Below are 12,500 nucleotides of genomic sequence, written 5' to 3' on the forward strand. Positions count from 1 at the left end.
CCCTACCGCCACAGATATCTTGGCAGTTTATGGGAAACACTGTATAATATTAATATAATGGATATATAATTATTATAATTGTATATTAAAGTATGTCACTACTACTATGTTCACTTCCAAGACGACCTCCATAAAGTTTTGTAATCAATGAGAAATATCAAGCAGCTTAAATGCGCCAAACATGGATAAGTGTGGAGAGTGTTTAGCATTTTTCCCATCATGCGTTGTCGTGGCTTTAAATGGGTGCAAGTTTGAATTATGTATAGTGATTGGACATGTTTTATAATACCCACAAAGTTCAGTGAGCAGGTCGAGTTAAGTGTGACCATGTGTGTTGACTTTTTGTGTTGGTTGAATTATTATTTTTTTGCACCATGACTAGGGAAGGTTGTTTGGATTGGGTCATATAAGTAGATGAGTCCGGGAAACCAAAGTCTTTGGGTTCCGGGGGGAGTATTGTTGCAAAGCTGAAACTTAAAGGAATTGACGGAAGGACACCACCAGGAGTGGAGCCTGCGGCTTAAATTGACTCAACACGGGGTACCTTACCTGGCCCGGACAGGGAAAGGATTGACAGATTGATGGTGTTCACATCAATGTACAATTCATGTTCATTGACCTGTTTTACTAACAGTTTCCGCAAAATGGCGATAAAATCGCAACAATCCGATTATCAGTTGTCTAAAATAATTCGGAAACACCCCACGCACCAGAGTCCTGGTGACTGGTTTGGACATCCCTGGTCTAATGGGTCTCTTCTGTCCCAGCAATTGGCAGCAATGGAGGGCCTGGTGACTCGCTCAGGTGGCACAGAGAGACCTTTTGTACTGTCCCGCGCATTCTTCGCCGGGTCCCAGAGACTAGGTACAGTAGGTTGTCTAAAGACTTCTATTCCAGTCCACGGTGGAACCAAGAAGTAAAGCGCTTGGCTTGTAGGGGCGGTGTGGAGCGGCGATAACCTCGCCACCTGGGGTTACCTGAAGATCTCAATCCCCATGTGTCTGTCCACATGTGTCGCAGGGCTCTCCTTTTGTGGAGGTGAGGCTTACCAATACGTCCCAATGACTAAATCCCTCCAAGCTTTATTACAGAATTGGCTTCTCTGTCTTTCAGCCGACGTCGGCGGGTTTATCCCTGAACCGGATTTGGAGTTGCTGATCCGGTGGTACCAGACTGCCAGCCTGCAGCCGTTTTTCCGAGGTCACTCATCGATGAACACAAGACGCAGGGAGCCCTGGTTGTTTGAGGAGACTGCGACCAACGCCATACAACGTGTTATTGAAGACAGGTGCTGTATCCAAAGGACAGGTGGCGCTAGATCGCCATCATGATGAGTGTGATGGAGGCGCTTGGATCACATTCACTCCGCTGAACCATGCAGTCTTTGTTCTCAGGTACCGTTTGCTGCCTTATTGGTACACGCTCTTCTACCGGGCACATATCGATGGCCTTCCTGTGCTCAGGTCAGTTCTGCCGCTAGTCACTTACAGTGACATCAAGTTACGAGTATTGAGGTACCAACTGGCGGTCCCGGGCCAGCTGGGAAACATAATTGCCCCAAACGTGTCCTAGGTCTTCTACGTGGCCTCCTACCGGTAGGATGTGCCCTTAACATCTCCTCAGGGAGACATTCAGGTGGCATCCTGACCAGATGCCCCGAACCACCTCATCTGGCTCCTCTCCATGTGGAGGAGCAGCTGATTTACTTTGAGCTCCTCCCGAATGACAGATCTTCTCACCCTATCTCTAAGGGAGAGCCCCGCCACTCCCGCTTGTACCCGTGATCTTTACCTTTCAGATCTTCTCACCCTATCTCTAAGGGAGAGCCCCGCCACTCCCGCTTGTACCCGTGATCTTTACCTTTCAGATCTTCTCACCCTATCTCTAAGGGAGAGCCCCGCCACTCCCGCTTGTCCCCGTGATCTTTACCTTTCAGATCTTCTCACCCTATCTCTAAGGGAGAGCCCCGCCACTCCCGCTTGTACCCGTGATCTTTACCTTTCAGATCTTCTCACCCTATCTCTAAGGGAGAGCCCCGCCACTCCCGCTTGTACCCGTGATCTTTACCTTTCAGATCTTCTCACCCTATCTCTAAGGGAGAGCCCCGCCACTCCCGCTTGTCCCCGTGATCTTTACCTTTCAGATCTTCTCACCCTATCTCTAAGGGAGAGCCCCGCCACTCCCGCTTGTACCCGTGATCTTTACCTTTCAGATCTTCTCACCTTATCTCTAAGGGAGAGCCCCCGCCACTCCCGCTTGTACCCGTGATCTTTCCCTTTCAGATCTTCTCACCCTATCTCTAAGGGAGAGCCCCGCCACTCCCGCTTGTTCCCGTGATCTTTACCTTTCAGATCTTCTCACCCTATCTCTAAGGGAGAGCCCCGCCACTCCCGCTTGTACCCGTGATCTTTCCCTTTCAGATCTTCTCACCCTATCTCTAAGGGAGAGCCCCGCCACTCCCGCTTGTACCCGTGATCTTTAACTTTCAGATCTTCTCACCCTATCTCTAAGGGAGAGCCCCGCCACTCCCGCTTGTACCCGTGATCTTTACCTTTCAGATCTTTTCACCCTATCTCTAAGGGAGAGCCCCGCCACTCCCGCTTGTCCCCGTGATCTTTACCTTTCAGATCTTCTCACCCTATCTCTAAGGGAGAGCCCCGCCACTCCCGCTTGTCCCCGTGATCTTTACCTTTCAGATCTTCTCACCCTATCTCTAAGGGAGAGCCCCGCCACTCCCGCTTGTACCTGTGATCTTTACCTTTCAGATCTTCTCACCCTATCTCTAAGGGAGAGCCCCGCCACTCCCGCTTGTCCCCGTGATCTTTACCTTTCAGATCTTCTCACCCTATCTCTAAGGGAGAGCCCCGCCACTCCCGCTTGTCCCCGTGATCTTTACCTTTCGGTCATAACCCAAAGCTCATGACCATAGGTGAGGATGGGAACGTAGATCGACCGGTAAATTGAGAGTTTTGCCTACCGGCTCAGCTCCTTCTTCACCACGACGGATCAATGCAGGGTCCGCATTACTGCAGACGCCGCACCGATCCGCCTGTCGATCTCACGATTCACTCTTCCCTCACTCGTGAACCCGACCCCGAGGTACTTGAACTTTTCCACTTGGGGCAAGAGCTCCTAAGCTAAATATGGTAAATATTGTACATATTACATATTGTTATGACGGTGTCTGTTACTACATTATATATATACTTGCATTGTGTATATTGTACATAATACATATTGTTATGAAGGTGTCTGTTACTACATTATATATATACTTGCAGTGTGTATATTGTACATATTACATATTGTTATGAAGGTGTCTGTTACTACATTATACATATACTTGCAGTGTGTATATTGTACATATTACATATTGTTATGAAGGTGTCTGTTACTACATTATATATATACTTGCATTGTGTATATTGTACATAATACATATTGTTATGAAGGTGTCTGTTACTACATTATATATATACTTGCAGTGTGTATATTGTACATATTGTTATGAAGGTGTCTGTTACTACATTATATATATATATACTTGCAGTGTGTATATTGTACATATTACATATTGTTATGAAGGTGTCTGTTACTACATTACATATATACTTGCAGTGTGTATATTGTACATATTACATATTGTTATGAAGGTGTCTATTACTACATTATATATATACTTGCAGTGTGTATATTGTACATATTACATATTGTTATGAAGGTGTCTGTTACTACATTACATATATACTTGCAGTGTGTATATTGTACATATTACATATTGTTATGAAGGTGTCTGTTACTACATTACATATATACTTGCAGTGTGTATATTGTACATATTACATATTGTTATGAAGGTGTCTGTTACTACATTACATATATACTTGCAGTGTGTACATATTACATATTGTTATGAAGGTGTCTGTTATTACATTATATATATACTTGCAGTGTGTTTATTGTACATATTACATATTGTTATGAAGGTGTCTGTTACTACATTATATATATACTTGCAGTGTGTATATTGTACATATTACATATTGTTATGAAGGTGTCTGTTACTACATTACATATATACTTGCAGTGTGTACATATTACATATTGTTATGAAGGTGTCTGTTTCTACATTATATATATACTTGCAGTGTGTACATATTACATATTGTTATGAAGGTGTCTGTTATTACATTATATATATACTTGCAGTGTGTATATAAAACGTTGATGGAGGGTTTTGATTAGCATTAGCAATTTTACATGGCGATTTCAACACCTCCAAACTCGGCCATCACAACTACAACTCCGAGCAAACAGCTGGTGTGTAATAAGTACAACACTTACAGTAGCGACTCGCACCTTCCACTTAATAACCAAGACTACTTCCTGAATCCTGACTACGGCAAGTCACCTAGGACAAAACAAGATATAACAACTGGGCAGCTCAGTGTCAAATGCTACATAAAAAACATCAAACTAGCACTGTGAATAGTTTGGTTGAAATGTGCAAGGTCGCCATCCCGAGTGACATCAACGTAGAAAACTGAACCCAAGTGACATCTTTGCAGACCTTTATGGATGGAGTTCCCGAAGGAGCCTAGCATCTTCAGCGTGGACCACCAGTACATGCTTGGTGACCAACACACTTTCATTTTAGCCCACTAGTACTACTAGAGTACAAAGTACTTTTTCTGAACGTGTTGACTTACCGGTATTCACAGGGGATGCACTGATGGCGTGTCCCGTCACGGAAGCCGCCGTTAGGGAGATTCCAGTCATCCTTCCCGGGGCGGAGCAGGTAAATATTCAAGATTCAATATTGATTTATTTTTTTCTCGCTCGTTAAGACAAATTCCTTTGTGTGTTTTTGTTTATTTTTAGGTTTGGTATGACGTTGAATCTGCAGAAGCACTGCAAGGAGGCAAGACAATAAGTGTTCCAGTAACTTTGGACACTGTAAGTCTTTTATACGGATATTCTTACAAGTGTCACCTCAGACCTAAGTATTCATTAAGTACCACCATAATGACAACATTAAAATACAGTAGTGTAGTAGACCTAAGTATTCATTAAGTATCACCATAATGACAACATTAAAACACAGTAGTGTAGTAGACCTAAGTACTCATTAAGTACCACCATAATGACAACATTAAAATACAGTAGTGTAGTAGACCTAAGTATTCATTAAGTACCACCATAATGACAACATTAAAATACAGTAGTGTAGTAGACCTAAGTACTCATTAAGTACCACCATAATGACAACATTAAAGTACAGTAGTGTAGTAGACCTAAGTATTCATTAAGTACCACCATAATGACAACATTAAAATACAGTAGTGTAGTAGACCTAAGTATTCATTAAGTACCACCATAATGACAACATTAAAATACAGTAGTGTAGTAGACCTAAGTATTCATTAAGTACCACCATAATGACAACATTAAAATACAGTAGTGTAGTAGACCTAAGTATTCATTAAGTATCACCATAATGACAACATTAAAACACAGTAGTGTAGTAGACCTAAGTACTCATTAAGTACCACCATAATGACAACATTAAAATACAGTAGTGTAGTAGACCTAAGTATTCATTAAGTACCACCATAATGACAACATTAAAATACAGTAGTGTAGTAGACCTAAGTACTCATTAAGTACCACCATAATGACAACATTAAAATACAGTAGTGTAGTAGACCTAAGTATTCATTAAGTATCACCATAATGACAACATTAAAACACAGTAGTGTAGTAGACCTAAGTACTCATTAAGTACCACCATAATGACAACATTAAAATACAGTAGTGTAGTAGACCTAAGTATTCATTAAGTACCACCATAATGACAACATTAAAATACAGTAGTGTAGTAGACCTAAGTACTCATTAAGTACCAGCATAATGACAACATTAAAATACAGTAGTGTAGTAGACCTAAGTACTCATTAAGTACCACCATAATGACAACATTAAAACACAGTAGTGTAGTAGACCTAAGTACTCATTAAGTACCACCATAATGACAACATTAAAATACAGTAGTGTAGTAGACCTAAGTATTCATTAAGTACCACCATAATGACAACATTAAAATACAGTAGTGTAGTAGACCTAAGTACTCATTAAGTACCAGCATAATGACAACATTAAACTACAGTAGTGTAGTAGACCTAAGTATTCATTAAGTACCACCATAATGACAACATTAAAATACAGTAGCGTAGTAGACCTAAGTATTCATTAAGTACCACCATAATGACAACATTAAAATACAGTAGTGTAGTAGACCTAAGTATTCATTAAGTACCACCATAATGACAACATTAAAAAAAGAGTAGCGTAGTAGACCTAAGTATTCATTAAGTACCACCATAATGACAACATTAAAATACAGTAGTGTAGTAGACCTAAGTATTCATTAAATACCATCATAATGACAACATTAAATACAGTAGTGTAGTAGACCTAAGTACTCATAAGTACCACCATAATGACAACATTAAACTACAGTAGTGTAGTAGACCTAAGTATTCATTAAGTACCACCATAATGACAACATTAAAATACAGTAGTGTAGTAGACCTAAGTATTCATTAAGTACCACCATAATGACAACATTAAAAAAAGAGTAGCGTAGTAGACATAAGTATTCATTAAGTACCACCATAATGACAACATTAAACTACAGTAGTGTAGTAGACCTAAGTATTCATTAAGTACCACCATAATGACAACATTAAAATACAGTAGTGTAGTAGACCTAAGTATTCATTAAGTACCACCATAATGACAACATTAAAATACAGTAGTGTAGTAGACCTAAGTATTCATTAAGTACCACCATAATGACAACATTAAAAAAAGAGTAGCGTAGTAGACCTAAGTATTCATTAAGTACCACCATAATGACAACATTAAAATACAGTAGTGTAGTAGACCTAAGTATTCATTAAATACCATCATAATGACAACATTAAATACAGTAGTGTAGTAGACCTAAGTACTCATAAGTACCACCATAATGACAACATTAAAATACAGTAGTGTAGTAGACCTAAGTATTCATTAAATACCATCATAATGACAACATTAAATACAGTAGTGTAGTAGACCTAAGTATTCATTAAGTACCACCATAATGACAACATTAAAATACAGTAGTGTAGTAGACCTAAGTATTCATTAAGTATACCACCATAATGACAACATTAAATACAGTAGTGTAGTAGACCTAAGTATTCATTAAGTACCACCATAATGACAACATTAAAATACAGTAGTGTAGTAGACCTAAGTATTCATTAAGTACCACCATAATGACAACATTAAAATACAGTAGCGTAGTAGACCTAAGTATTCATTAAGTACCACCATAATGACAACATTAAAATACAGTAGTGTAGTAGACCTAAGTATTCATTAAGTACCACCATAATGACAACATTAAAATACAGTAGTGTAGTGGACCTAAGTATTCATTAAGTACCACCATAATGACAACATTAAAATACAGTAGTGTAGTAGACCTAAGTATTCATTAAGTACCACCATAATGACAACATTAAACTACAGTAGTGTAGTAGACCTAAGTATTCATTAAGTACCACCATAATGACAACATTAAATACAGTAGTGTAGTAGACCTAAGTATTCATTAAGTACCACCATAATGACAACATTAAAATACAGTAGTGTAGTAGACCTAAGTATTCATTAAGTACCACCATAATGACAACATTAAAATACAGTAGCGTAGTAGACCTAAGTATTCATTAAGTACCACCATAATGACAACATTAAAATACAGTAGTGTAGTAGACCTAAGTATTCATTAAGTACCACCATAATGACAACATTAAAATACAGTAGTGTAGTGGACCTAAGTATTCATTAAGTACCACCATAATGACAACATTAAAATACAGTAGTGTAGTAGACCTAAGTATTCATTAAGTACCACCATAATGACAACATTAAACTACAGTAGTGTAGTAGACCTAAGTATTCATTAAGTACCACCATAATGACAACATTAAAATACAGTAGTGTAGTAGACCTAAGTATTCATTAAGTACCACCATAATGACAACATTAAAATACAGTAGTGTAGTAGACCTAAGTATTCATTAAGTACCACCATAATGACAACATTAAAAAAAGAGTAGTGTAGTAGACCTAAGTATTCATTAAATACCATCATAATGACAACATTAAATACAGTAGTGTAGTAGACCTAAGTACTCATAAGTACCACCATAATGACAACATTAAAATACAGTAGTGTAGTAGACCTAAGTATTCATCAAGTACCACCATAATGACAACATTAAATACAGTAGTGTAGTAGACCTAAGTATTCATTAAGTACCACCATAATGACAACATTAAAATACAGTAGTGTAGTAGACCTAAGTATTCATTAAGTACCACCATAATGACAACATTAAAATACAGTAGTGTAGTAGATCTAAGTATTCATTAAGTACCACCATAATGACAACATTAAATACAGTAGTGTAGTAGACCTAAGTATTCATTAAGTACCACCATAATGACAACATTAAAATACAGTAGTGTAGTAGACCTAAGTATTCATTAAATACCATCATAATGACAACATTAAATACAGTAGTGTAGTAGACCTAAGTATTCATTAAGTACCACCATAATGACAACATTAAAATACAGTAGTGTAGTAGACCTAAGTATTCATTAAGTATACCACCATAATGACAACATTAAAATACAGTAGTGTAGTAGACCTAAGTATTCATTAAATACCATCATAATGACAACATTAAATACAGTAGTGTAGTAGACCTAAGTATTCATTAAGTACCACCATAATGACAACATTAAAATACAGTAGTGTAGTAGACCTAAGTATTCATTAAGTACCACCATAATGACAACATTAAAATACAGTAGCGTAGTAGACCTAAGTATTCATTAAGTACCACCATAATGACAACATTAAAATACAGTAGTGTAGTAGACCTAAGTATTCATTAAGTACCACCATAATGACAACATTAAAATACAGTAGTGTAGTGGACCTAAGTATTCATTAAGTACCACCATAATGACAACATTAAAATACAGTAGTGTAGTAGACCTAAGTATTCATTAAGTACCACCATAATGACAACATTAAACTACAGTAGTGTAGTAGACCTAAGTATTCATTAAGTACCACCATAATGACAACATTAAACTACAGTAGTGTAGTAGACCTAAGTATTCATTAAGTACCACCATAATGACAACATTAAAATACAGTAGTGTAGTAGACCTAAGTATTCATTAAGTACCACCATAATGACAACATTAAAAAAAGAGTAGTGTAGTAGACCTAAGTATTCATTAAATACCATCATAATGACAACATTAAATACAGTAGTGTAGTAGACCTAAGTACTCATAAGTACCACCATAATGACAACATTAAAATACAGTAGTGTAGTAGACCTAAGTATTCATCAAGTACCACCATAATGACAACATTAAATACAGTAGTGTAGTAGACCTAAGTATTCATTAAGTACCACCATAATGACAACATTAAAATACAGTAGTGTAGTAGACCTAAGTATTCATTAAGTATACCACCATAATGACAACATTAAAATACAGTAGTGTAGTAGACCTAAGTATTCATTAAATACCATCATAATGACAACATTAAATACAGTAGTGTAGTAGACCTAAGTATTCATTAAGTACCACCATAATGACAACATTAAAATACAGTAGTGTAGTAGACCTAAGTATTCATTAAGTACCACCATAATGACAACATTAAAATACAGTAGTGTAGTAGACCTAAGTATTCATTAAGTACCACCATAATGACAACATTAAAATACAGTAGTGTAGTGGACCTAAGTATTCATTAAGTACCACCATAATGACAACATTAAAATACAGTAGTGTAGTAGACCTAAGTATTCATTAAGTACCACCATAATGACAACATTAAACTACAGTAGTGTAGTACACCCAAGTATTCATTAAGTACCACCATAATGACAACATTAAACTACAGTAGTGTAGTAGACCTAAGTATTCATTAAGTACCACCATAATGACAACATTAAAATACAGTAGTGTAGTAGACCTAAGTATTCATTAAGTACCACCATAATGACAACATTAAAAAAAGAGTAGTGTAGTAGACCTAAGTATTCATTAAATACCATCATAATGACAACATTAAATACAGTAGTGTAGTAGACCTAAGTACTCATAAGTACCACCATAATGACAACATTAAAATACAGTAGTGTAGTAGACCTAAGTATTCATTAAGTACCACCATAATGACAACATTAAAATACAGTAGTGTAGTAGACCTAAGTATTCATTAAATACCATCATAATGACAACATTAAATACAGTAGTGTAGTAGACCTAAGTATTCATTAAGTACCACCATAATGACAACATTAAAATACAGTAGTGTAGTAGACCTAAGTATTCATTAAATACCATCATAATGACAACATTAAATACAGTAGTGTAGTAGACCTAAGTATTCATTAAGTACCACCATAATGACAACATTAAAATACAGTAGTGTAGTAGACCTAAGTATTCATTAAGTACCACCATAATGACAACATTAAAATACAGTAGCGTAGTAGACCTAAGTATTCATTAAGTACCACCATAATGACAACATTAAAATACAGTAGTGTAGTAGACCTAAGTATTCATTAAATACCACCATAATGACAACATTAAAATACAGTAGTGTAGTAGACCTAAGTATTCATTAAATACCATCATAATGACAACATTAAAATACAGTAGTGTAGTAGACCTAAGTATTCATTAAATACCATCATAATGACAACATTAAATACAGTAGTGTAGTAGACCTAAGTATTCATTAAGTACCACCATAATGACAACATTAAAATACAGTAGTGTAGTAGACCTAAGTATTCATTAAGTACCACCATAATGACAACATTAAAATACAGTAGCGTAGTAGACCTAAGTATTCATTAAGTACCACCATAATGACAACATTAAAATACAGTAGTGTAGTAGACCTAAGTATTCATTAAGTACCACCATAATGACAACATTAAAATACAGTAGTGTAGTGGACCTAAGTATTCATTAAGTACCACCATAATGACAACATTAAAATACAGTAGCGTAGTAGACCTAAGTATTCATTAAGTACCATCATAATGACAACATTAAAATACAGTAGTGTAGTAGACCTAAGTATGCATTAAGTGCCACCATAAGGCCCAACATTACATTTATAATAAATTTTTACAGTTTGTCTTTCATAATTATGACAAAATAATAGGTGTATAAATGACACAATATGTTACTGCATACATCAGCAGACTAATTAGGAGTCTTTGTTTGTTTACTTACGACTAAAAGACAAGTTGTCTAGTATGTTCACTATTTTATTTAAGGACTAAATTGCAATAAGAAACATATGTTTAGCGTACCATAAGATTTTTTGTTAAAGTAAAGCCAAAACTGCCATTTGTTGTGGTCCCCTTTATTTAGAAAAGTATCGAAAATACATTTTGGTACCGGTACCAAAATATTGGTATCGGCACAACCCTACTATCATTATACCGCATTGACTCAAGATAAGATGCAAACAGTCAACACTGCCGACTAGCGGCCAGAATAAAGAACTGCGTGGGGAAGGAGTTCACTAAAAAAGCACATTTACAGTATTACACATACCTGAAAATGAAGTAAAAAACCACATAAAGTCCTTCTCTGTGACTCCTTGTAGCGCTCTGCTGCCTACACATGAAAGAAAGAAAAACATACACGTTTTACCAACAGGAAGTAGTGGTCACGTGACAGGAAAGAAAGAAAAACATACACGTTTTACCAACAGGAAGTAGTGGTCACGTGACAGGAAAGAAAGAAAACATACGTTTTACCAACAGGAAGTAGTGGTCACGTGACACGAAAGAAAGAAAACATACGTTTTACCAACAGGAAGTAGTGGTCACGTGACATGAAAGAAAACATACGTTTTACCAATAGGAAGTAGTGGTCACGTGACATGAAAGAAAGAAACCAATTATTTTTACCAATAGGACTGTTTGTAAATGTTGCAATTTACAAATAAAGGTTTATAAAATAAAATAAAAAAATAAAAGGACGTGGTTGTCACGTGACATGACAGAGGACCGCTTCAAACAAATCGCGCCAAAACGGTCACTCAAACTAACAGAACGCTTGTAGCGCTCAAAATAGCGGTTAGAATAACACAAAAACACTTGATATCTTAAGGGTACATACAAAGTAAACAATATACGGCGAGAATTACAAAAATAAACCGTTCGTTTTTGATTAGAAAACGACACACAGCACATCAACCAATTTGGACAAAACTCACCCCGGCGTCCCAAGCAGGAAGTGAGGCGGAAGGGGAGGAGCTACGGAAGCCTGACGGCGTGCCATGGCAGGAAGAAGTCAAAATAAAATAACAGTCAATC

At 36.8% G+C, this 12,500-nt stretch overlaps 1 protein-coding gene across 1 annotated transcript in view; it reads left to right on the plus strand.

Annotated features, from left to right (window-relative positions):
• ganc (glucosidase, alpha; neutral C) overlaps positions 1-12,500 on the plus strand; it is a 52,296-nt gene that overhangs the window by 35,200 nt on the left and 4,596 nt on the right. Inside the window, exons 15-21 of the mRNA XM_062034570.1 lie at positions 768-864; positions 937-1,038; positions 1,114-1,288; positions 1,395-1,463; positions 4,569-4,633; positions 4,722-4,798; positions 4,882-4,956. Of these exons, the coding sequence (XP_061890554.1) occupies positions 768-864; positions 937-1,038; positions 1,114-1,288; positions 1,395-1,463; positions 4,569-4,633; positions 4,722-4,798; positions 4,882-4,956 (660 nt within the window). The remainder of the gene's footprint in view (positions 1-767; positions 865-936; positions 1,039-1,113; positions 1,289-1,394; positions 1,464-4,568; positions 4,634-4,721; positions 4,799-4,881; positions 4,957-12,500) is intronic.

This window comes from Entelurus aequoreus, linkage group LG23 (assembly GCF_033978785.1).
Source record: "Entelurus aequoreus isolate RoL-2023_Sb linkage group LG23, RoL_Eaeq_v1.1, whole genome shotgun sequence".
Lineage (NCBI taxonomy): Eukaryota > Metazoa > Chordata > Actinopteri > Syngnathiformes > Syngnathidae > Entelurus > Entelurus aequoreus.